Raw genomic sequence first — 27,977 nt, forward strand, 5'->3', positions numbered from 1 at the left:
TGTCTGTCTGTCTGTCTGTCTGTCTGTCTGTCTGTCTGTCTGTCTGTCTGTCTGTCTGTCTGTCTGTCTGTCTGTCTGTCTGTCTATCTATCTATCTATCTATCTATCTATCTATCTATCTATCTATCTATCTATCTATCTATCTATCTATCTATCTATCTATCTATCTATCTATCTATCTATCTAACTTATATACCGCCCATCTAGAATGTGTCTAGATGGGCAGTTTACATAAAGCATAAAAAATAAACTAAAGGTAAAATCTGAATTAATCACAGAGTCCAAGATGGAGAGAGAGAGAGAGAGAGAGAGAGAGAGAGAGAGAGAAGAAATAGGCAAGGTGATGGCTTCAGATATAATATTCATTTGAATTCTTGCTTCTTGTTGCTTGAGCCCATTATTATATGTCCTGCTCTCTGCATCTACTGGTGCTTCAGCTGTTATAGTCCAGAACATTATCCTTAAACAAGGTTGTGTGGGAAGAGGGCATAGTGAGTTTTCATAAACCTTGAATGAGAAATATGTGGCTTTCCCCTAGACATTCAGCAACAAAGACCATATGTTGTCAGACAGAGAAAATAAGGGTAAAGAACATTTCATTAGAAAATACCTGTAACAATTTTTAAAGTTTTCAGTAGCATTAGCATTTTGTTATTCTTTTTGTTTTTTGTTTTTTGTTGTTGCTAGAATTGCAACAGATGTGGTGAACTAATGGGCTAGAAATGAAGAAAAAGACAGAATTCGTCATATGCAGAATCTGACTAATCCTTTCCATTCCATATAGGCATTACTAGCACCCTTTGACCAGTCTGATGGTCCTTCCAATCTCCTTCAAAGAGATATTGAAAAGCATTGGGGAAACAACCAATCCCTGTGGGACCCCATAAAAGAGGTCCCAAGGGATGGACAACACATCCATCTGGATCAGCCCTTGAGGAAGGACTGGAGCCACTGAAAAATAGAGCCCCCCCCCCAGTCACAAACTCGATAGCCATACCAGAAGGATACTATGGTTCACAATGTACAAGGCCACAGAAAGATCCAGGAGGAGCAGCAGGGTTGCACTCCTCTTGTCTTTCTGCCTCCCTCAGGAGACTGTTTTGGTGACTAAAGATGTTACAGTCTCAGGGCAGTCAGAACCCTGATTGAAATGGATTTAGATTATCCATTTCCTCTGAGAACACCTGCAGCTGGTCAAGCGCCCCCCCCATCAACTTGTCCAGGAATAGAATGTTGGCAATGGACTTATAGTTGTTAAGGTCATCCGTTGCTAAATTAGATTTGCTTGGAATGGGCCTTATAATGGTTTTCTTTAGACAGGAAGGTAAGTGACCCTCCCATAGGGATGAATTAATGATGTAAATAGCCCAGTCTACGGTCATTTCCTTTCCTGACTGTAAGAGCCATGATAGGCAAGAATCTAGAGAGGAGATGGTGGCTTTGCAGCACACAAGTGCCTCCTCCACATCCTCAGGCTGTACTGTACTAAAACGGACCCAATTTAACTTGATTAGACAGTGCATTGGAAAGGACTGTAATTCCGAGATGGAGCACAGGTTCTTTCCCTGGCACCTCTGTTTCGAACAGATCAGGCTTCACAGGTGATGGGAAGAACCCTGAAGAGTTGCTATCAGAGCTTTAACTAGCTACTTTGGCACCAGGAGCTAGCAGAGCAAAATGGGCTCCCAATTCAGCTTTATAATTCATGAAATAATCTTGGAATTTAGCAACCTTCGTATACTGCCTTTAAGAGTTTTTAGCTGGGAGGGACCTTCTGAGCTGGTTGTCAATCAGTCCAGCAGTGGCCAATTGTTCCCTCTCTTCTTCAGATTTTGAAGAGAGCCACGGCTCTCTACTTAAGAATATTTTTCCTTCTCTGCTTCAGTCAGTGATTGGTTAAAGCCAGCTATGTAATCAGTCAGCAAGTCAATAGTTATGTACCCTGTTTCCCCCAAACTAAGACCTAACCTGAATGTAAGCCCTAGTAGGATTTTCCAGGATGCTTGAAATATAAGCCCCACCTCAAAAATAAGCCCTAGTTAAGTGGAACCCCGCCCTACAACATTGTGCAGCAACCAGAAGAAGATGACATGACTGCATTTGAATAAATGTAGATTGTTGTACATGAAAAAAAAACATCCCCTGAAAAAAGGCCCTAATGCGTTTTTTTGGAGCAAAAATTAATATAAGACCCTGTCTTATTTTCAGGGAAACAGGGTAGTCAGTATGCAGCTATGAGTCAATTAAGCTCTGTTCATGTAACCAGTCATTATTTTTCTACAAAATGCTATTTTTGATATGTTCAGAACTGTGAGTAAAGTTTTCATTCTTTCTCTTATTTGTGTCTCAGAGTTAGTTATTGAGACAGTAAGTGCTAGTTGGGGAGAACAAGCAATAAGAGATGCTTTACCTTGTGGAGACAGAAGCCAATTCTGCTCTGTAGGTCCCTAAACCTGGCTAACAAGACTAAATCATGGGTACAAATAAAACCCCCAACGTTATAATATTAAAATATAAATGTAATAAAAACTGATAACAACCCGTGACAGGGGGTAGAGGAGGACTGCAGAAGTGGGATTTTTCACTCATCTACCCCCCCACATCCTTTATCCAACTAATGAACCTATTCAGACCAGGGGGAAGTGAAACCAACGTGGAGGATATAACAGGGATCTCCTACCAACTCTCCTTAGACTGAAGAAGCTACATGGATAAGTAGCAAAACATTTCAGCCTAATAAGAAAGAAGTCCAGTTGCTGTGACTCAACTTCCAGATAATATTAAAATATTAAAAGACAACTACACTATAGTAAACTTGAATTTAAACTTAATTTTAAACCACAGCAGTTTAAAAAAGATATACTCTCCTGTTGGGAGCTAGTGAATTATCAAGCAGATGGACAATAGGATGCAGAGCAGCCTAGACTCTTGTGTTCTGCAACCTGGGAGCAGAACCAGGAAGGCCCTATGTCTCCTTTGTACAAAACAAGCCTCTGAGGATTGCAGGATCAAAATAAAGGCTTCTCCTGGAAATCTCAAAGCTGGAACCAGTTCATAGGAGAGAATATGGCCCTTCAGACAGCCTAGACACAAGTTAAACATCTATACCCTTTTTGTGCATAGCAGTTGGTTTTTAGTCATGAAGCAAACCTGTGTGAAACTGTCTCATTGTGGGACTTATAGAAGTGTTGACTTACTAAGTTCCTATTGATTGGGTGGTTCTACTCTGGTTGGGCCCTTGTTTCTAATTCTTTATAGTCTGCACTGTAGTTTGATGATGATAATTCAGTCCTTTTCTCACTCTTCATTTTATTCTATGAAATGTCCCCATATTATAGATTTAAGCAACTATTGACGCAGCTAACACACTAAAGTACAGAGGGAAATAGGGTTTTTTTTAAAAAAAAAAAATACAAGATTTTCAGTTGAGTTTTCCCCCTCTTGTCTTACTTAAAAACATGGATTGAATCACTACTGGATTTTTAATTCTGCTCCAAAAGAATATTTTCCCATACCCTTAACAATTGAGTTCCTATCTACCCAAGCAATAATCAACAACATCCTTCCTGAAGGAAGGGAGCAATTGCAAATGACTGATTTGTGTAAACCTCTATTCCTGTACTCAGCTATCATCAACCACCCCAGCAAAGTGTTTAGAGGATAGTATTCTTTCAAATAAAAATATTTCATGAACTTTGAAGTCCCAATTATAGAACTTTCAAACATCCCACTTAGAAAGAGCTCCGATGCTGATCTATCTGCCCTCTTGCTGGTACCTGTCGTGTTTAAGTCAACAGCAGCCAGAGAGTTTATTCCATCTCTGCTGCAGCCAAATGTAATTTTAGTGCAGGCCAGCCCAAGGCACTGAAAGAAACAGGGAGAAAAGGAGGACACAATGCATTTTACAGGGAAATGAAAATAGAGAACCATTTGGCTGATTAATTTTGCCTGAAAATACTCATTAATAATATAGGCGAAATACAAACAACACTGTGGACAATATGTCATTTTTAAAAAATGCATTCTTAAGAAGACATGTCACTCAAACAAACACCCAGGGTTTCTTCAGGTGAAACAATAAGCCAAGCATGCTGGCTTTTCATGGACAACCCATGCATTAATAGACATTGCTCACTCTAGCTTGAAATAGTAATGGCAACACATACCATGGAATGTTGATTGCAATGAAACTCAGGAAACAGAAATGAAGTTCCAGTGTGTGGAACTTCATTCAGTGGCCAAAGTCCAGTTGTATGAATTTATGCCCTGCAAGGTAGTTGGTGTCATCAGCCATGGCCCTTTATCGCTATTTAAGTTTCTGATCTTCCCTCCCATGTCCCGAGGTTCCCCTCACGCCTATCCCTGAGGGATGAGGAGGAGTCTTTAATGTCTGAAAATTACCAGGACAAGAACCAGAGGCAACAGTTTTCAGACATTAAAAATTCCCCTTCATCCCAAGACTGCAAAAGGCTTAACCAGGATGAAAACAATCTCCAGGGAACCTCAATGTGTGGGGGGTGAGGGGGAAAGGAGAAATCAGAAACTTTTAGTTAGAAATAAAAAGCTATGGTTGATGATGTCATCAACCTTGCACAGCCAATGGCTTGTTTATTGTGTCATCTGGCAGCATGCAGTTTCCCATCTCTGGTTTATTTCCTACCAACAAACTAAAGAAAGAAGCCAAGAATAAACCCTGGATTCTTTCATTATTCTGTCAAGAGGGAACAAACCGGAAAAAAAGAAATCATCTGCTGCCAGCCAGCATAATAAACTAGTGATTAGCTCAACTCAAGGACCTACCATGCCAAAATGGGGGGAGGGTGATGGGGAGAGGACACAGGGGTCTCCTGTGTGTTATTTTAATGCAAAATACCATTCCTGGTGGCTTCAATAATTGGAAATTGAGCTTCTCATGTTGGTTTTTGTCTAGGCAGAGAGCAAAAACAGCCTTTAGACCACACAGTTTCCATTCTTGCAACCAGACAACTGTGGAGAAGCCCAGAATTTGTTTTGCTGCTTCCGGTTCAAAAAGGAACAATCAAACAATGTGTGACCGCGCACTGCTTGTTCATAAAAAGTCAGGGCACCTGGTGCACCATGTCCTGTGTCTTCACTATTGAACTTGAAAATGTAATATGCAAAAGTAAGTCACAATTAAAGTAGACCCATTTGAATCACTGGAACCTATGGAGGAATTGATTTACCAAATCCCATTGACTCAACTGGCCTAATCTGGAGTGACACATTACACCAAGTAACAAGATTTTGGCTAATGGCTGAAATCCAGCAGTAAGTCACAATTAGATAGACTCACTGAATCAATGGAACTTACAGAGAAATTGACTCACAAAACCCCCACTGGTTCATTCAGCCAAATCTAGTTGCAATTTACTATTGGATTTCAGACAGTGTGCTCCTCCAGAGGTTTCTAATATAATGTATGTAGGGTTCCGTTTTTGTTTTCTTACACAACAGTGCCACTTATAATTTGACCCACTCTCTTTTTCTGTAGCCAGCAATTATACCATACTGATTATTACTGTCACAGTAGTTTCTGATATTCCCACTGTACTGGTGTTCTTTTTGAATACCAAGTACACCGTCCTTCATCTATACTAGCTTTGAGGTATCTATGAATACTACAAGTACTGCATTCTTCGTTAGCTTCTTTAAAATGGATCAAGGCAGGACATAATGCCCAAGGACACCTGAAGTCACCACAAACTCAGCCATTTCCCCCAAGAGGTGGAGGTTTGGACACTGATTAAGAGTAGCCAAAAATTCTTTATCTAAACTATAGGTTCTTCTGAACCTATCAAAGTAGCTTGTTAAAGGATCCCACAGCCAAGCAAAGCCCAGTTTTTCTGGGGTCACATACTTTGAAGGAAGGCTTCTCCAACTCCAGTTTCAGTTTAAAATGGGCAATCATTCAGGGTCTTATGGAGCTTCTGGAATTCATGCCAAAACCTGAGTCCTGTGACATTCAGCAGCATTTTGTGCATTATGATATAAATTTGCACATGCCAAAGAAGTGGATGTACAGTAGTTCTTAATGAATCATGCAGGATTGTTTCTAGCTGCCTGAAACTTACTCCCATTGAAAGAGTCTATTGCTTGGCTATGTGAATAATTGTTTCCAATTTGTGGCCCCCTTCAGTTGTGCCAGGGCCCACTAGGGGCCACATGGCCCCTGTTGAGAATGGTTGCCCTTGACAATGGCTAAAATTGAGCAAGTTTTCTGCACACATCTCAAGCCTTAAATAGTAAACCAGAAGAGGTGAGGCTAAACCTATGGAGAGCAAAAACAAAACACCTTGCTAAATGGATGAATGCTGGAGAGTGTTTCCCACCAGGAAAAGAATCTAGCTAGATCATCTGAAAGTCATTTAATCAATTTTGAAGTGAAGTAGGAAGATCAAGGAATAATCAAGTGAAACAGGGTTGCTGGAAGACAGGACATATTTTCTGCCTTTGTGCAGAAATTCATTCAATGCAGCACTTATGCACATGCAATTTATGCTGCACTACATGTACAAAAGAAGATTTAGCAAATGACTGAGTTAATGCTATTGAGATAGCCCACTTCTGGTCAAAAATAATCTAATTGTATTAACATTTAAATTTGTTTTTAATTTTACCTATTTTTATATAGGTCCATAATTTTAAATAATGCAATGCTTTGGTATGAATAAAGAAATACCAGCACGTCTACAAAGAAGGTATTTTTAGCCAGAAACCAATTAAGCAAAATGACTTAATTGGTTTTAATTTGTGCTGAATTGGCATTGATGGGCATGGATCTAAACTGCATGTGGTGTTTCTTATAACTCTAAGATTCTGTCAAGATCTGCAAGGCAAAGCACATCAAAAGTGATCAAGACACCTGCAGTACATATTTGCTTCAGACACTGTCATATAGACAGCAATTTAGGGTAGCATCTGATTAAATCATGTTTGTCAGACTTTAGCAGCACAAACTGAGAAAGGCATTACGATGGGTTACAAATGCATAACTTTCTGAATTTCACACTTAGGCCATAGACCCATTAAGTCCCTGAACACCTGGAAAACCTCCACTATTTTCACACAGTGATGTCAGGGAGAAATGTTGTGTACCTCCCACAGTGATGTCAGGGGGAAATCCCTTTGCTCATCTCTGCCAGCTCATAGCCCTCCAAATATAGTCTCTCTGGAATGCTTATCTGATTTGACATGAGTTTTGTGACACCATTGTTCACTCCACCTGCTTCCCAACTAGTTTCAAGTGCCCCACTTTGCTGTGTATGCTGAGTTTCTTGTTCTCACTCCTCTTCTTCCTACCCGTGACTGTTAGGGCAGTAAAACTGAGTTTTACAGGTGAAGTGACCACACAAAGGAATTAACAAGCATGGCTGCAAATTCTTGTATGAAACTTGTATTTCACTGAGAACAGGGCACAGATTTACTTCATTCATACACATACTGATGCTGGGAAATTGTTCTGTTTATGTTTCTCTTTTATTTCTCTTTTCATAGTCCTATAAATCCTGGAACAGCTTATGATCTAAAAGGATGTCTATATTTGTATTGTATTGAAAGGGTTAGAATCATAGACTAATGAAGTTGGAAGGGTCCTATAAAACTATTGAGTCCAACCCCCTGCTCAATGCAGGAATAAAAATCAAATGATATCTGCCAGGTGGTTGTCTAAGTTTCTCTTGAATGCCTCCAGTATTGGAGCACTCACAACCTTTCCAGGTATAATTGGTTTCACTGTCTCACTGTTCTAACAATGTTTTTCTTGATATTCAACTGAAATCTGTAACTTGAACCCATTGTTGTATTTCCTGCACTCTGGGATGACTGAGAACAATCTTGCCCCTCCTCTGCATGACAGCCTTTCAAGTATTTGAAAAGTGCTATAATATCACCCCTCAGTCTTCTTTTCTCCAGGCAAAACAAGCCCAGTTAATTCAGTCTTTCCTTATAAGGCTTTGTCTCCAGCCCCCTGATCACCCTTGTTGCCCTCCTCTGAACTTGTTCTAGTTTGTCAGCATCCTTCTTGAAGTGCAGTGTCCAGAACTGGATACAATACTCAAGACGAGGCCTAACCAGCGCTGAATAGAGGGGAACTAGTACTTTGTACCTGAAATTTCCTCATCCCACTTCCCTTGCAAGTCAACGTTCATTCTGCATTCCCTTCTCCTGGCTCTTGAAACACAAAATGTGCACCGAAACAGAAGAGAAAGTGGTTGTGAAGGTCAAAGCAAGTGTACACTTAGATAAAATAGAATAGCATGCACTTAGTTGTTCACTCACGGCTACTGCTACTTCCACTAGGCATGTAGGTCTGCAGAAAACTGCACAGCTGATTTAAAAATGAGCCAATGATTTTGTTTCACACATATTCCGAACAACATACCGTACATAGGTAGGTTGCCAGATTGATAGATATAGAGATTGAATGATTTAATTTATCCTCTGCTTCCCTCCACCACTAAAGGTATGCAGAGTGGCTAAATGAAAACTAGAGGGCAAATGATCTCTTGAATGAGCCATCTTAAAATCAAACCCTTTCGCAATCCCTAGAATGAACGTACATCCCTCCCTGTTTTTGCCTCTGATATTTGAGGATTGTAACATTTATCCTCACTCGAATTCATCTATAAAAAGAATGAGCAGAGCAAAACCTACATAGAAGGGTAAGATCACACATTGGTTTTTAATATACTGTTTAGCTTTATGTTACTATCTCAAAAAAATGTAATTCTGCAAAATTATATGCAAAATGTGCCTTAGCTCGTAGAACACTGGAGCTGCTTTCTGTATCTTACACGATTGCTCCCCTGATTGGGACACCTTGCTTCTCATCTGGACCCAAGATACCAAAGTCATCCTGAGCTGAAATTACTAACCCTCATCAGTGAAGGACCCTGATACTCTGGTGCACCTTCTGATTTCCTGTATGGTGTGCAGGCACATGGTGGCCACGTCTCAAGTAGCGCCATCGTGTGATCTGCTTCATAGAGGACAACATCTAAAGGGCTGCCCAGTCCATATCTGGTTGAACAGGAGGAGGAGGAGGAGGAGGAGGGGAGAATGTAGGGGAGGAGAGGTTTCAGATTAACAATGCCTCGACCACAGACTGAGCAGGCATGGAGATCACTCAGAATGAAACTACATCATTGCAACAAACCAGGGAAAGTGCAGTTAACTGGGATTTAGCTGGAAATAGCTATGACTCCACTTGTAGCACACACGCAAGTTGCAGCTTTCTCTCTCTCTTTTTTAATCCTCTGTGGGAAGGTGTGCATACTTTTTCCATGGGTGCATTGAGGGCTGGGCATGGTAGCCCACTCCCCTTTAAAAAAAGATGTGGATCTGCATGTGTAGGTATTCAATGGCCACTTACTTCCCTTTGCCTCTAAGCCTATAAATCTGCCTGGGTACATTAAAATGAATTTTACTGAATTCAGTGAATTTAGGATGAGGAGCAGCACCCCTTTTCCATCCCCAGCAGAAACCCACATGTAGACCCACAAGAGATATAGGACACAAAGGACAAATTGCCTGGAAAAGTTATTGAACTGCAGCAGTTCTTCCAGTCTTGTAGTCTCCCTGCCCTCCCTCCACCCCACCCCCAGCAGATTTCCAGGAGACCCACCCCCCTTTTTCAGAGGAGGGCACAACCCAATGCAGCCTTGAAGAGAAATCCTCCTCGAGAAAACCACCCTCTTCCATGGGCACAGATATTTGATGTGCGATTTTAATTGCAGGGTTTTTAAAAAAAGGAATTGCACATCTCTGTGTGTGAACAGAGGCTCAAAGGAAGAACAAAGACATGGCAGGCGGAGAGGGGTGGTCAAGGGAGGATTAGGATGGGTGGCCAACAGGGGAGCAGAGAAGGGGCAGGCAGATGACTGGCAGGAAAAAGAGTCAGCCCTCTACCGCCTGAAACACACTGCAGCATAAAATAAACACACTGGAGCAGAAGTGTATGGATAGGGCATCATTTTGAACCACTGTACAACTTGGCAGTATAGGAGTTGCTATGGGCTTGATATGTTTTTTTTCTGGAGAGTGTAGTTTCAATCTCATTTCGTTTTCTCCACTATGGGGAGACATACTGTATTCCTACCTAAAGAATAGGAATGATTTAATTTGCATTATACAAATTTATATGTACATATAAATGTTACACCAATATTTCTTCTCCCTTTTTTAAAGTGATGTTTTCCTTCTTTTTTTGGCCATCTGAACTGTAGCAACCATCTCCAATCTGGTTAGGTTTTATTGCATTCCATGGCAATTATTTAATTTAAACCATACATACTTAATTTAAACCATGCTTTAAAAAAAATCTCAAGACAATATGGCAATAGAATGTATCAATGGTTTTGATACAGGAACTTGATGCAATGTTTTTTTCCTTGATGGGATTGCAGCAGTGGCAAGGGGATTCCTATTCCTGCAACATTCATGAAACAGATTCCTCCTATTTGCCTTAATTTAATTCCAAGCACTTGGAGCCAGCATTGTTTGGCTTCTTGGGCTAAGTAGGAAATGCCCTGCTTAGCAAGGAACCCTTACTAGTTATGTCATGGGATAGCCAAAGGCTCAAACATTGTTCAGTCCCTTAGAGAAATGTCTGGTTCCACAGCCAGGTACCTAAACCACTGGTTCTTAACCTTGGGTTACTCAGGAGTTTTGGACTGCAACTCCCAGAAGCCTTCACCACCAGCTGTCCTGACTGGGGTTTCTGGGAGTTGCAGTTCAAAAGCATCCGAGTAACAAAGGTTAAGAACCACTGACCTAAACCATGGAACTATCCAGCAGTTCAGGATTTGAGCCAAATAATAAAGACTCAAGTCTAATTGAAGCTACTTTGGGTCTCTTTTGGGAAGAAAAGTGGGGCAGAAATGAAGGAAATAAATAACAGAAATAAAATTAACTGTTCTGGGCATTTTAAACAGTTACTAAAGTCAACGTTGCAATTTGAGTAGGCCCATTGAATCAATAGAACTTATGAACTCAACAAATCTCCACTGATTCAATGGGCTAACTCCAGTTCTGACTTGCTTTTGGATTTCAGCCAGTTTGTCTGAACATTATTGCCTGGAATTAAGATTTCATTTACTGGTATGAAGAATTAGGCTGTCCTTTACATTTGAGTCCCTTTCCCTCATAATATATTCATGTTATAGAGACTTAAAAGGCAGTGTGATGGTTCAGATTCTGGTTAGGGTCAGAATCTGACATACATAAACCCTTTTCAAAATTTTCTACATAGAGAGTTCTCAGAAGTTGTTTACCATTCCGATCTTTGGGGGCATACTGGGACTGTGTGGCTTGCCCAAGGCCAGGCAGGGTGGCTCTTCTTCCTGGAAGCATAGTGAGGAATCAAACTCCCAAGCTTTCACTCCACAGCCAGGTATCTAAACCACTGAGTTATTCAGCCTGCTAAAAAATATAAATAACTGCAAAATATACTGTATTTCCTGAGAGTTCTAGCTTATAATGGTCAGTCATTTATAGATATACTATGAATAACTCCAACCTTTTCCTCTGCATTTTCGGAGGAACTGGAAATAATTAAATAGCTACGTGTAGTCTTGTAGGAAATTCCAGGATGTCACAGTGGCTGGACACAGCATGGCCAACGAACATTTTTGAAAGTTCCTGCCAAGCCCCTGTACTCCCTAGGGAGTAGAAATAAAAGGACTAATTTGCATATTATTTAATTTGTCTGTTTTTAAAAAACTGAAGCAGCATTTATGCACTATAAAGGTTGCTACCATAGGTTTTTGTTAGCTGAAACACGGTTTTAACTGAAAACAAAAAGTGTGCTTTTTCAACTTAACCTACTTCCAATTCTAGGAGCCAAAAATATAGTTCTTGGAGGGGGGGGAGAATCGAAATTTTGAAAGGGGGGCAGGAATGCTGGTGGCCCCTTCCATTATGGTGAAACTGCTTGCTAAACCCTCTGCAGGGGACGAAGACATTTCTTAGTAAACAAACACACATTTTCAGGAAATGGGGATGCCAAGAGTGCCACCTGCCTGCCTGCCTGTAACAAGGGCCCTGATTCTCTCACAGGTTACATGTTGGACCCCTGTAGTACACTATGTTTGATAAACCTGATGGTACACAGAACCCTACTGATTTTTCTTGCTTTCTCTCAGAAATATATACACATTATCAAAGGAGCCAGATTCATGAACAGAACAGGTGGAGAAGTAAGGGTGCTTGTGTTCATGTAGAACAGACTCTCCTTTAATGCTGAAAAGATACATATAGCCAAGAGAAACCAAGTCCAAATTACAACTCTCCGTTTGACATAATCCTCATAATACAAAACAGATTGTTTTCACTTCTTTTATTTATTTATTTTTAAATTATAATTGTTATTGTACATTAAAAAAAACAAAATGAAACAAATCATGCATACACTTAATGTGCCCTCATCAGCACCTGGGCAATAGAGATATTCTATTTCCTTCTTTTTACAGAGTCCGATTCCTCTTCCAAAAATATATTGACTCTTGTGAAGGTACGCACAGCCTTTGTTAGTACAAAATCAATAAATTCTCCCCATATATCTCTAAACCTATTCTTATTTGACAATCCTTTTCTTACTTTGATATTACATGCCAAGACTTGTTTTCACTTCTCCTGTGTCTTTCACATTTCAAATGTATGCTAGCTAAAATGACATTCAATGGAAGAATGGTTCTTTCCATTCTCTTATCCAGCGGTAACAATTCCTCAAGTTCCACACTAAAAGACTTTTTAGGATGACAATGAAGAAGCATCCCCCCTCATCCCCCTTTTTTGTAGGCTACAAGGAGTGGCTCCTCCCCTTCCAGTATTTTTGAGGGATGAGCTGGCAACACTGGCAAAGTGTTTACTTCACTTATCATGGGAGAAACTACTGCTCAGGTGAGGCAAGATTCGTTTGTGGTCAATAGGATCAGGCAACAGGCCAGAAGGACAAATAGAATATATTTTAATGACACAGATACAGCAGTTTTATACCTCCTCGGCTGACACATCACTAGTCTGTGGAACCCTGCAGTTTGTAGTTTGGCAGTTTTACTCTCTGTGAGGTTTGTGTTTGTGGAATGAAAAGAATGGGTGATAAATAACAGAGAACCACTCAAAACCCTTTCCTTGGCTTTTTAGGCTTTAAAAAACATGCCCAAGTTGTTTTCTGCATTAGCAAGATATAGATTTCTTTCAACCCTGGGTGCCTATCTTTTCCCTCCTTCCTGCTGGCACTAGTGCTCATGGGCTCGCACAAAGGTGTTATTGTGTGTTGATGACATAATGTTTGCTTAGGAAGTAGTGCAGGAACTTCACGTGTGTGTCTCACCCTCTTATGCACACATATTACTTTTCAGTGGTTATAATACAGCCCACTCCATCACAAGTACTCACCTCAGGCCTCAGGTTTTGGCCATGAAATTCAGCATAGAGCATGGGAAGCTGCTGACTTAAGCATATGCTGGCTACTGGGTTTCTTTTCCTTTCCTTTCCTTTAACCTTTGTCCGATACGTGGGTGGGTATGGGTATGTAAAGTTTCCAGGCCTCAGGCGTTGGCCCTGAAATTTCCAGGGAATGGGACTGTCCTGACAACCCTAAGTGAGGAGCTGCCATTTGGCTGCGCTTAGAAACACCCTGCTCGATAGCTCAATGAGTGGCATACCAGAAGTCAGGAGCTCGCTTCTTCACTGTGTGCTCTGAGAGGGGGAAAAGCCAGTCTTTGGGGCAAGCTGCACTGTATATAAAATCTTTCTCAGCAGACTCTGGAAATGAGATTCTTGGCAGAGTGATGTTGGCCTCTAAATTCCTGGGGGCTCCCTAAAGGGACAGGTAAATTCTATGAGAAGGAGTCTTTCTAGATGTCATGTGCACTTTGATTAAACTTGACTGGACAATGGGGAGAAAGGATGGCATAATATAGATCCATGAGTCTTGAAATGCAGAGAGGATAGTTACTCTCTGGCAGACTGTATGTGCATCATCAGACCATATGTTTCATGCTAGTTATTCATAACATTTTTACTGTATTCATCTGTTAATTAATGATGCTCTTATTTAAAGTATTGCACAAATATATATATAATTAAGATTAGTGAATATTAAAATAATATTTCATTCAGTCTGCAGCCATACATACATGCATGTAGGCATCCTTCAGTCTTGAGAGACTATGGTAATGTGGTCTGAACAGAGGTCTTGGAACAGTGTCTAGTGTGGCTGAGAAGGCCAATCTGAGAGTGACAATCCCTTCCACACTGAAGACAAATACAGTCTGTCCCCTGTCCAGCTCCCTGATTAGGCTGGTTTCGGGACTGCCTCTTTGCCTCGGCCTGCTGAACAAGTGTCTCTTCAAAATGGGAGAGGCCATGATGCACTGCCTGCCTCCAGGCTGAACGCTCAGATGTCAAGGTTTCCCTTCTGTTGAGGTCCATTCCTAAGGCCTTCAGATCCCGCTTGCAGATGTCCTTGTATTGTAGCTCTGGGACACTTTCCCTGCACCAATTCTCCATACAGAAGATCTTTTGGAATCTGACCATCAGCCATTCTCATCGCATGCCCAAGCCAACGTAGCCATCATTGTTTCAGTAATGTATACATGCTAACAATTCCAGCTTGTTCCAGGACTACTCTATTTGGAACTTTGTCCTGCCAGGTGATACCAAAAATACATTGGAGACAACGCATATGGAACATGTTCAGCTTCCTCTCTTGCCTTGCACAAAGGGTCGAGGACTCACTGCAGTACATGAGTGTTCTCCGGACACAGGCTCTATAGACCTGGATCTTGGTATATGTCATCAGCTTCTTATTGAGCCATACTCTCTTTGTGAGTCTATAGAACATGGTAGCTGTTTTGCCAATGCATTTATCCAGCTCGACATCTAGGGAGAGAGTGTCTGAGATCGTTGAGCCAAGGTACACAGAATAATGAACAACCTCCAATTCTTGTGTGGAGATGGTAATAGAGGGAGGTGAGTCCATGCCCTGGCCCATGACTTGTGTTTTCTTCATGTGTGCTGCCTCCTCCATGTAACTCTAACACACTAAGTGACTACTGACTACCAACTAAAAAACAATGGGAAAAGACTCATAAGTAAAGAGGCATCTCTTCAAAATCAGAGGCAGAAAGGGAACAATTGATTATTGCTGGATTGATTGATTGACAATTAGCTCAGTCCGGGAAGGTCCCTCCCAGCCCTCCTTGCTTTTTGCCAGGCTCACGTCAGACCCATCATGCCATTTGCAGCAAGGTGAACAGAGGAGCACCAATGTCACAACTCATGAGCTTTCTTGTTGCGCCAGCATGGGCAGCAGTAGCTGTGCAGGAGGTTGGGGTGGGGGTGGAAGTTGGGCACTAAGCTTCTCCCAACCCTTGTTTTTCCAGCCTCTGTGACATTACAAGGGCTGGTCCTCTCACCTCCTTTTTGGGTTGTGAAATCTCAGGAAATGGGATTCTGATGAATCGGCAGTCCTAGTGATTAACAGTGATATTGTCTAGTTTGGTCCTATACATGGAAAAAAATCTGATTACATATGTATGAGATAATAATTTTCACCACAGCATATTATCTGGCTTCACATGGTGCCAGATAACATATGCAGGGGTGGAGGAAGAAGGCTATGATATTCTGTACATATATAATAGGATAACATCCCTCCATTCCCCAAGCACATATTGTCTGGTTACAATATGCTGGATATTGAAGTCTAAGGAAACTCCAACAGTTTTACGCAAGTGTCCAAGAGGAAATTAATAACACACCAAAACAACACATGCTTATCATAGGTAATGGGAATGCAAAAGGAGGTAACAAAGTAGAACCAAATGTTGTTGGAAAATTTGGCCTGGGAACAGAAATGAAGCAGGAGAACAAAAGAAAACCTTTGGGTTGTTCTGAAGGAAATGGGTGTGCCTTAGCATTTGATCTCCCTGATGCATAACTTGTATCATGGACAAGAAGCTACCATTAGAACAGAATATGGAGAGATGGACTGGTGTCCTATAGGGAAAGGTATCAGACAAGGGTGCATTTTATCCCCTTATCTGTTCAGTCTGTACACAGAACATATCATACAGAAAGCCAGACTAGATTCAGATGAAGGAGGAGTGAAAACTGGTGGACGAAACATCAATATATTGAGATATACAGGTGACACCTTCTCACTGGCAAAAAGTAGCAATGACTTTTAATTACTTTTAGAGAAGGTGAAAAAAGCAAGTGTCAAAGCAGAATGGCAATTGAATGTTAAGAAGACAAAAATCGTAACTATGGAGACTTAGCAAAGAAATCAGAAGACTGAGCTTAGAAAGGGCAGCCATGAAGGAATTAGAGAAGACCATCAAATGTAAGGATGTGTCACTGAAAACTAAGAGTATTGATGCTTTTGTATTCCCGATCATCATGTGTGGCTGTGAAAGCTGGACAGACAAGAAAGCTGACAGGGAAAAAAATTAATTTGTGTGAAATGCAGTGCTGGAGGGTGGCTCTACAGATATGCTGGACTGCCAGAAAAAAAGAACAAATGGGAGATGGCTTGACTCCCTAAAGGAAACCACAGGCTTGAATTTACAAGACATGAGCAGGGTAATTGAGGACAGGACATTTTGGAGACCGCTCATTCATAGGTTCACCATGGATCAGCGATGACTTGACAACATATAACAAGAACAACCACAAGGAAACTCCTGCAAGGAAACAAATGGATTGGGAAATGTTGCTCTGTGCTATTCTGTTTGGGATGAAGCTTGAAGGATGTCAGGCTAATTCCACCAGGCAGGTTGAAAATAAATAAATAAACAATCATATAGAATAGAGATATTTGCCTGCTGACAAGCTTCTTAGTCGTCGATTAAGTGGAAGAGTTTATCAGAGGTTGATCCATGCTAAAACATGACTTCGGCGAATGACACGGAAAGCAAGCATCTCAACTATTTCCTTTGATTGCACTTCAGTGAGGATTCCATCTTCTCTGGATGCCAGCCTGACCACCAAATGACTGACCACCTTTAATTACGCTTTTAATCTAGTGTGACATCTAAATTTGATTCCCTCTTTTGTTGACAAAATAACTGGTTTCTTGCACCATGTATGTCTGTCCGAAGCCACCAAAGAGGCCTGTGTGTCGCCAGTTAACGAATAGAACAGATCTGCAGGGATCCTAGGCATCTGCACAGAGAAGAGAGATTGTGAACTGGCATCTGGGGCTGTGTGTCACAACTAAAAATGGCAAGCTGCATATGATCTTGCCAGCAGTATGCCTTCAAGAGCATCACATCTAGCTAAAATTTGTTTTAATTGATTCCTTCTTCCCCTATCCTCAGACTTTATACCATCTTTTATTTCAGGCATCAGACATTTCATTAAAGACAAGGGCTTCTCTCACAGGTGACTTTTCGAAGTCTTGTACTCAGAGGAATTATTTCTGTGATGCTGTACTCCTGAAAAAGGAGCTGCATTCTGCTCGCAATTGGAAGCACACAGGCAGTGAAGGTCAGCTGAGGTCTTCCTTGAATAAAATTGTTGGGATTTTGTGAACCATTCCGGCCCAGTGAGGAGGCCTGAATGCTAATATTGCATTTACCTACTGTATAATCAAAGTAACACAAGACTCTTAAACACATAAATGAGACAACAGCACCACATGGCATCTTAGTGGCCAATCCATGTGTGAAAGGCATGGGTGGGATTCAGACAAGGAGTACACCTGTTGAAATCAATTGGGCTTCCCTCCGCTTCATTGGGTTCACACTAAACATGGCTATGTCTGGACCCAAACCTATATATAAGAGCACAGAATGAGAGGCCCACACCTAAGTGTCAGAGCCCCAGTTCAAACATTTATATGTCCAGAAACAGTATTATAGGGTCAAATCCTTCCACTTTGTTTTGGTTTTTCCCCTTTATTAGCTAAAACAATATGAATGTAAGTCTCAGTTTCAGGAGAATGTTTAAATCCACATCATTTCAGAGATGTATCTTTACCTGGATTGTGCCCATATATGCATATATTGTTCCCACCCACCCACTCTGGTTTTTAAAGGCTTCATATCAGATAATATGCATCTCAACATCAGATAAGCAAATAGGAGATTCCATTATTCAAGGTAATTTCCCCACCTCTCCACCTCTGTTGGGTTTGCTTGACTTTGTGGTGAGATATTAATCATTTCCTTTAGCATCATGTGTATATATAAGAGCCTCAAAGTCTTAACAAGGTTCAGAACAAGACAGTTGAAGTGCCTGACTATTGCCACACAATGCTATTCCACAGTTTGATTGTCCTCTGTATTGGAATCTATGGCAGTTGTATGCCAACACACAAAGCCACAAGCAGCTCAACATCCGCATTACTACTCGATGGCTTTAATGAGATTTTTGAGCATTTTAGAAATGTAAAGGACCAAAAGGTATGTTATAATCAAAAATGAAAAGCTGACTCTTTTGTCCAAATTGTCTTATTTCAACAATTTAATGTTTGCCACTAACTTCATTCTTTCTTTTATAATTTGCAGCCCACAATGATACCCCGAAACACAAGCATGGTAAGAATCTCAAACTACAGTCCTTCAAACACTTAACAATTCCGCATAACTTATTTTTCATTAATATTCAATGGTGGTCTCTCTTGAATCAAATGTAATGTTGAGGCATGGTGAAAATCATTCAGATAAACCTACTGAATACCTGATTTACAACAATTCAACCAAATTTTCTACCAAAAAAAAAGAGAGTAACTTTAGCTGCTAGGTTCTGAAATAAAGTGGCTAGAGGGCATCCATTCTAAAATGCGGGGGGACAATATTACCTGGGCAAAATAAAGCTTAGTATCTAAACACTTGCAAAGAAGTCTCCAGCTTAATTATCAATAAGGAATGCTTACAGTTAACATGCAACTGGTGAATGACCTGGGACCCCTGTACCCAATGTGTTCTTGTAAACTTTCAAGATGACAGAACAATCCTTTGGTCTAAACTTTGTAAGTTCACCACCTAACCACATTTTCTCTCCCCCCCCTCCTTTGCAGACACATGCAGAGATTCCAGAGATGGAGGTAAGAGACAAACAAACAAACAAAAACCACCATGTTTTCTTAATGAAAAGATTTAATAATATCAAGCACTGGGTTTGACCTGCTAGGGAATTGCTTTTAACTTTGGTGGGGAATTGGAAGATGGGGAAGGAAAAGCACTGGTATGCCACTAGCAGGAGTGGAAATATCTTTTAAAGAAGCAGGCTGCTCTGAAGTAGGAAATTTTCTCTTGAAATGTATTCCTTTAAAATGATTTTTTTTAAAAAAATAGCTTTTAACCCTTCAAAAGGTTATCAAAGATATATCAAAGATATAAATCAGTCAAAGGAATGTCTCCTTGATCTCGTCATCTTAAAAGAGCTTACAAATCTTTGTCTGGGTTTAGCTGAGACATTAAGCATTATCTGGATGAAGTTTTTGTGCTTCCTATACTGTTTCATGCAAAAAATTTATCTAAAATGTCTGAATGGGGAGCCTCCACCTCATAAGCTTAGTCTGGCCTGCCAGGCCTCTGAGTTCAGTTCAAGGCCCCCACCAAAGCTGCCCAATGCAGACATATGTCCTCCATTGTATATTAATCTAGTTCAACCCCTTGCTCCATGCAGGAATCCAAATCTAAGCAGATCTGACAGATGGTTCTCCAATTTTCTCTTGAATGTTTCTGACATCAGAGCGCTCACCACCTCCCAAGGCAATTGGTTCCATTGTCATACTGCTCTAACAGTTAAGAAGTTTTTTCTTAAAGGAAAGGACAACCTTCCTTTCAGTGATGTCCTCCATTTGCAGTAAGGGTCCAGCCAAATTCTGACTTAAAGATAAAGAGCTACAAAGAGATAGATTAAAGATCTGGAAGTTGCCCATCTGCAACAGCCAGCCAGCAGACATACTGGTCACCAGGCCCCAATGTTGCCCATTCAAGCACAGTGCATGGTCATTCTATTTAAATAATTAAAAAATCACTTTTAATTTTGGAATCTGTAGATAAAAACTAGCATAAGTTATGCAAATCAGCATCTTCCTTTGTCCTTTTTTTTAAAGGTAGATACCCTCCTTTTTTGGTAAGGTGTGTGTCTTAGTAGGGATGTAGTGATGCTGCGGGCTAAAGCACAGAAGCCTGTGCTGCAGGGTCAGAAGACCAGCAGTTGTAAGATCAAATCCACATGACGGAGTGAGCTCCTGTCACTTTGTCCCAGCTACTCGCCAACCTAGCAGTTCGAAAGCATGTAAATAGGAGTAGATAAATAGATACGGTGGGAAGGTCACGTGACAATGGAAACTGATTTTGGACAAGCACTGACTCTATGGCTTGAAAAACAGGATGAGCACTGCCCCCTAGAATAAGACTCGACTGGACTAAAAATGTCAAGGGGAACCTTTACCTTTTATGTGTCTTAGTAAAGATGCCCCCATCTGCAATGTTCCATATGAAAGTGTGTGTGTGTGTGTGTGTGTCTGTCTGTTTGTCTCTCTCTCTCTCTCTCTCTCTCTCTGTGTGTGTGTGTGTGTGTGTGTGTGTGTGTGTGTGTGAGAGAGAGAGAGAGAGAGAGAGAGAGAGAGAGAGAGAGAGACAGACAAAGAGATAATGAGAGAGAAATTTTAGCATAAGGTGCCCAAGTATTATTTCAGTTGAAGGATGGAGTTCTGCCAAAGCAAGGGGAGTTCCTCTGGACCCCTTAGTTGCTTCAGATTGGAGACTCTCCCTCCTCTGATTTCAGTAGAGGTAGAAAAAGAATGATCAACCAGTCTTAAAAGGATTTGTAAAGCTCCCACATGGCAAATGTGCCATGATGGATCACCCAGTATTTCACACTCAAAAGCCAGTTAAAATCTTGGTAATTCAAACAGGCCTTCCCTCCAGCCAATTAAGTGATTTCCCCCCCCCCCTTCTTGAGTCTTGCCATCTTGGAAATGTGTTGTTTAGAATTAATTGTAAGAATTGTATTTTTATATATGTTATTTTGATGTGTTTTAACCTCTGTAAGCCGCCCTGAGTAGATACTGTCTAGAGGGGCGGGGTAAAAAATTGAATGAATGAATGAATGAATGAATGAATGAATGAATGAATGAATAAATAAATAAATAAATAAATAAATAAATAAATAAATAAATAAACTCTTACCTTCACCTCACTTAAAACTGCTCATCTTTAAGACACAGTAACATTACAATTAAATTGGCGTTTGAATTTGGTCATGTTGGCTGCAGGATTCTGAGAGTCATCATCCAGCAAGTAAACTATGTAAACTTTGTGGTGGATGATAGAGGATGCTTTAAATTAATCCAGATTAGCATATATCTGTTGCAAATTTAAAAAGGAGTGGCCTTGAAAAGGTTTCCCCACAAGGAGAAATTGGCCATCTTTCTCTATGTCAAGTTTTATTTAAGAGTGGCAGGAATTAAACAGAGTTGCCAGATCCTACCTTTGGTGGTATAAATATGTGGGGGAGGGGAACTATCAGCATGAACCTAACGCCAAAATCAAATGGCAGACAGAAAAGAGGAAGGAAAACAGTGGAGATTGCAGTCAACATCTGCGAAAGGTCTTTGAGCCTATGTCTCATACCATCGGTGATCCTCCTAGTAGTGCTAGGTCAGTGGGATTTCCAGGGGCAGAGCATGGGTAGAATGCAGCTGCCCAAATCTGAAATCCTTTTGATCCCTCTGCTTTACCTGGATCAGCTACACTGGCCTGTAGATGGGAATCTGAGAATATAGTCCAGGAATGATCCACTAGGCTTAAAAAGGCTTAGTAAAGCCACCACCATCCTTCTACCTGCCATGGCTGGCAAGTACTGGCTGGGCTTAGGACATAGACTGGCAGTCTCCACTGCACTCATGCATCCCTGAATCTTGAATGTCAACACCTGTTTCAAACTTTTTTCCTTTTAAGAAAACATGGTTTTTAAATGAAAAGTCTCCATGCACCATTTAGTGGCAGATGTGTTTAATTTTTCTATGGGAGGGTGTGAGAACCCCAGCAGTGGTCTGGACCCCTCAAAGCTTGGCATAGTCCCCCCCCTCCACCCCAAGCAGTGGTTCCCAACCTCGTGGTGAAGACATCTGAAAGTTTTAGTCCAACAGTTTCATGTGATGCTATGGTCTACTTTCTGTATACACAGTAATAACTTTTGTCCTCCACGTGATCCATTGGTGTGATTAATTCATCAGTGACATTTCATTAGGTTATACACATTCTGTCCAATCTGCCAAAACCAACAAGGATTTAAATTTGTCTTATATACTCCCTTGGAAAGAAAAAAAACCTACATACACAACCTGGTTTTTAGAAATTTAGTTACCATGGGGAGGGGACATGACTCATGATAACAGTATTTATGACTTCCCTGTAAGTTCTTCTGTGGAAGCCTTATCGTGCCTTTTTATTAAATAGCTGTGACCTAGGCCATGCTACTCTGCAGGAGCTTTTGAATGCCATACCTGTGATGTATTGTGTAACATTAATTAATAGTGTACTGTCAAGTTGATTCTTACAGTGACCTTTCTCAGGTTTCTAGATGCAAAATACTTAGAAGCAGTTTACTAGTCCGTAAATGTAAATGTGGTTTCAATCTAACTGTGACCTTGAAATTTTTTTCTCATTTCAGAAAAAATGTTTTGTCATTAATTTGGAGAGATATAGAAATTTGTTTAATTCACTGGACATCAAAGGTCCAAAAAAAGCAACTGAAGCATATGCCAACATGGTGGCAGGTCTTAATGCGTTTTCTATGAACCAAGATCTTACTGAATACTTGCCTCCGCAGACTGTAAGTATACATAGGCCATATTGCCTTTTGTGGTTGTGGAAGAGTGATGAAAGCATATGAATTCCTTCCTCTCCAGCAGGCTCCCCATTGCATGCCCAGCCTTGCACTGCTTATGACATTTGTTGTGCAGCCAATTGCATGGTCCGTCATGCACCGGGGGACCTGCCAGAGAGGTGAAGTGCTTACACCCATATTGCCCTTTCACTCCAAATGTAGGAAATTGGCCATGTCTTTTGGTCCAAGGCAAATCTGTTACATCCGGCTACTTCAGGCTTATTATTACCCAGCATTTCTGAAATCCCACTGTAATTTTTGAAATTGGGTGTAGATTTGCACTTATTTAAGGTGTAGATTTGCACTAATTTAAGGGATCTGTAATCATTCCAGTCAATCTTGAACTCCTGAGAAAGCTATAGATCCAGTGCTCTTCAAGCACAAACGCACATACCCACCACCACCATCCCTCAATTGAACATGCAGAATACACAGTGGCTAGAGGAGAAGGCATGTGGAGTGGTGATGCAGTCATTTTCATGGCCGGGTTCCATGCAAGTTACATCTAATCTTCAATGAAGCTGTGGATGAATTGCGTACTTGTGCCATCCTGGGATCTAGCTGGGTCAGTGAAGCAGTGCCTTTCAATTTGTCTGGATGACCCACACAACAACTATACTGTATAGATGTGCATCCTGGGTTCTAGATCCAGATCTACATTCACATCAGATGTATATGCATGTTACCTCTGCATATATAGTTCCCTTACACATATCTTTCTATGGAGCAGAACTTTCCCCTTAGTGAGCCATAAAGCCACAACATACTTACCTATATGCAAGGAGATAATAATGAGGAAGATACATTTAGCTTTGATGACATGCTTAAAACTTGACAAGATTTTCATTTCCATTTTTTAAAATAAGCCATTTTGGAATCAACACCAGTTATATTCCACTGGTAGTAGTTAAATTTTGGAGGCCATAGGAATATCTGTTCAGAGTGCTCCGGAGAGGAACAAACATTTTATTACAGATCATGACATATCTTGTAAATCTTCCTTTAAAGCAAGGGCTTGGGGACATGGTGGTGCTTCAGAGGTTGTGGAAATGCAACTCCCAGCAATACCAGTAATCATTGCTAGTGGTGAAAGCTTTGGAGAATTGCAATCCAACAATTTCTGGAGAGTCATGTGATCTTAAGCCCTGACTGAAGAAACATCAACCATCTAGCAGGTCATCAAATCCCCATCTGTTTTACATGGCTGAATGTGTCATGCTGTTCAAAACAAAGGCAAGTAATAAGTTTGAAACGGTTGGCGATATCAGATGCCCTAAGCTAAGCAAAGATCCCAAAGCAGCCCCACACTCAACATCTGTTATATAAAAGGATTAATCAAACCAATTTTGTTTGTTTAAAATATTGTTACTCTGTCTCCTAAGTAAGGACCTAAGGCAATTTACATAATTAAGATACAATATTAAAGCTAAAAACAGTGAATTATTTAAATATTGAATGAATTAATAACATTGTGTTAAGAATGTGAGGTAAAGTGTTACTGACACAGATTCAGAAGCAACAAAACACAAACCATCTCATTCTGAAACTTCTCTTAGACAACCTGTCACTAAGGGAAAAAATGCCTGAGGAGAAACATCTTTGCCTGTTTATTTGTTACGACAGAGAGGATGCAAAGGAATGCAATGAGGTGGTGTGTCCAATGCAGGCATTTCTTTTCTTTTCTAGAAGGAAAAACAAGACTGTGAGACATCAAGTGAAGACATCAAAGAACTCCTAAAAGAGTTTGAACGCTTCCTGAAGGAATTGTATCTGCTTTTGGAAAAGACACAAACACAGTGAACCAAGGACTTCTTGCTTCATTGTACAAGAGAATCTGCGTATTTTGCTTGAATGAGTTCTCTGAAGAAACCTGAATGTTTATGGGCTCTCAACATGGATTTATATATATATCATACATATATTTCTGTAACTTATAATAGTACAATACTATGGTCTTCAAGTGAGTTAAGTTCGTAATCCTATGCATGTTTATTTGGATGCGGTAAAGGAAGGCATGGGTCTGAGTAAACATGCATAGGATCAAGCTATGTGTTTTTTAACAGTGTGTATCAATGGGACTATTTATTATTTATTTATTTATTTAACAGAATATTTAACTATAATTTTGTTGTTGTTGTAGTAACTATTTATTTCTGCTGGGGTGGCTGAGGTGTTCATTAGTAAATTTGGCCATTCTGGCAATTTACTATTCAAGTCTTCTCAACCTGCTCCTTTGTTGCCATTGACGGCCACACAACCTCATTCGAAAATTAACACTCAGTATACAACTGTCACCTCTTTCAGAAGAGAATGGGTTCAGAGTCTGGGTTCATGTGCAGTTCTCTCTCACCTAGAGGCTGGTGAAATATATATATATTGGTTTTTTTCCCCCCCTTCTTCTCTAGACAGGACAGCATGAGGGAGGCTGTGGGCGGGAGGCTGGTGGAAAGCACTCATGTGGCCCAAACTGCAGGATTTTCTTGGGCCATTCATGAATTAAGATTTCAACATGACTTACAAAAATAAATAGCTTGTGGGGAGCGTGTTATGGGGAGTAACACGGTACTCTCAGTCTCACCATTCAGATTTTTAAATGATGAACTCTTAGCTCTCTACTTTAGCTCTCTACTTATTTGTATTTCAACCATACCCTCCTGAACAGATGAATCCTTGAAAAATTGAGATGAGAATGAAAATAAGTTATATATACAGTATAATGTAATATTTATATGATTAATAATATTAATTTTATTTATAAAGTAGTATTTGATATTTGCAAAGCCAACAAAGAATGTATTTATAAATATTTCACAAGAGCCAATTGCATACATTTTTAATTGAATAAATTATTTTGTACAATTCTGGAGTTTTATACTTATTGTGAGATGGATCTTTAGGATGATTTTTAAGAATATGCCTTCTTTGAATGTACTTCAGCATCGTAGTTTACTTTCTCCCTCTGTACCTCCTTCAAGATCCGCACAACCGCCAAACATATTTGTATGTAAATTGTGCTGGCATGTGGGAAAAAAATGTTTTCACCTTATATGACCTTCGGCAGCATATTGGATCAGGTCACCTTTGAGACCCTTTCCTGCTTCTAAGATTATTTATTTATTACCAACAACATTTCTAAACCAAAGAGAAAAGGACCTCCATTCAGTATTGCTGGAATTTGATGAACGCATAGCTGCCACACCTGCAAAGAAGGTCACAATTACTTGGCGAGGTCCATGCATAAAGTAAGAACATAAGAGCCCTGCTGGATCAGGCCAAGGGACCATCTAGTCCAGGTTCCTGTATCTCACAGTGGCCCCATCAGATGCCTCTGGGAGTACACTAGACAACTAGATACCTGTCTCCTGATCCCACTCCCCTGCATCTGACATTTGGAGGTTTGTTGTTGTTTAGTCATTAAGTCGTGTCCAACTCTTTCTGACCCCATGGACCACAGCACACCAGGCCCTCCTGTCTTCCACTGTTTCCCGGAGTGGGGTCAAATTCATGTCGGTTGCTTCAATGACACTGTCCAACCATTTCATCCTCTGTCGTCCCCTTCTCCTCTTGCCTTCACACTTTCCTAACATCAGAGTCTTTGCCAGGGAGATTTATCTTCTCATGAGATGGCCAAAGTATTGGAGCCTCAGCTTCAGGATCTGTCCTTCCAGTGAACACTCAGGGTTGATGTCCTTCAGAATGGATAGGTTTGTTCTCTGTGCAGTCCAGGGGACTCTCAAGAGCCTCCCCCAGCACCACAGTTCAAAAGCATCAATTCTTTGGCTGTCAGCCTTCTTTATGGTCCACCTCTCACTTCCATACTGCGCTACTGGAAAAACCATAGCTTTGACTATGCTGACCTTTGTCGGCAAGGTGATATCTCTGCTTTTTAAGATGCTGTACAGGTTTCTCATCACTTTCATCCCAAGAAGCGGGCGTCTTTTGATTTTGTGACTGCTGTCACCTTCTGCAGTGATCATGGAGCCCAAGAAAGTAAAATCTGTCACGGCCTCCATATCTTCCCCTTCTGTTTGCCATGAGGTGATGGGACCAGTAACCATGATCTTAGTTTTTTTGATGTTGAACCTCAGACCATTTTTTGCACTCTTCTCTTTCACCCTCTTTAAGAGGTTCTTTAATGCCTCCTCACTTTCTGCCATCCGAGTGGTATCATTTGCATATCTGAGGTTGTTGATATTTCTTCCGGCAATCTTAATTCTGGCTTGGGATTCCTCCAGCCTTTCGGATGAAGTATTCAACATATAAGTTAAATAAGCTGGGGGACAATATACAGCCTTGTCATACTCCTTTCCCAATTTTGAACCAATCAGTTGTCCCATATCCAGTTTTAACTGTTGCTTCCTGTCCCACATAGAGATTGATCAGGAGATAGAGGCACTCCCATTTCTTTAAGGACTTGCCATAGATTGCTGTGGTCCACACAGTCAAAGGCTTTTGAGTATTCAATGAAGCAGAAGAATATGTTTTTCTGGAACTCTCTGGCTTTCTCCATAATCCAGTGCATGTTAGCAATTTGGTCTCAGTTCTTCTGCCCCTTTGATATCCAGCTTGTACTTCTGGGAGTTCTCGGTCTACATACTGCTGAAGCCTACCTTGGAGGATTTTGAGTATAACCTTGCTAGTGTGTGAAATGAGTGTAATTGTATGGTAGTTGGAGCATTCTTTGGCACTGCCCTTCTTTGGGATTGGGATGTAGACTGATCTTTTTAAATTCTCTTGCCACTGTTGAGTTTTCCAAACTTGCTGGCGTATTGAGTGTACCACCTTAATAGCGTCATCTTTTAAGATTTTAAATAGTTCAGCTGGAATGCCATCACCTCCACTGGCCTTGTTGTTAGCCACACTTTCTAAGGCCCACTTGACTTCACACTCTAGGATGTCTGCTCCAAGGTCAGCAACCACACTATCTGGGTTGTCTGGGACATCCAGAGCTTTCTGGTATAATTCCTCTGTTTATTCTTGCCACTTCTTCTTGATATCTTCTGCTTCTGTTAGGTCCCTACCGTTTTTGTCCTTTATCATGTCCATCATTGCACAAAATGTTCCTTCAATATCTCCAATTTTCTTGAATAGATCTCTGGTTT

General features: G+C 40.7%; 1 protein-coding gene across 1 annotated transcript; it reads left to right on the forward strand.

The window, feature by feature from the left end:
* Window positions 1-299: 299 nt before the first annotated feature.
* Window positions 300-25,734, forward strand: LOC144586834 (uncharacterized). Its single transcript, XM_078385752.1, has 5 exons — window positions 300-18,431; window positions 18,537-18,566; window positions 19,049-19,075; window positions 22,660-22,821; window positions 24,562-25,734. Exons 1-5 carry the CDS (start codon window positions 18,282-18,284, stop codon window positions 24,673-24,675), a joined length of 483 nt encoding a protein of 160 aa, XP_078241878.1. The 5' UTR covers window positions 300-18,281; the 3' UTR covers window positions 24,676-25,734.
* The last annotated feature ends 2,243 nt before the right edge of the window (window positions 25,735-27,977 follow it).

This window comes from Pogona vitticeps, chromosome 2, assembly GCF_051106095.1.
Source record: "Pogona vitticeps strain Pit_001003342236 chromosome 2, PviZW2.1, whole genome shotgun sequence".
Lineage (NCBI taxonomy): Eukaryota > Metazoa > Chordata > Lepidosauria > Squamata > Agamidae > Pogona > Pogona vitticeps.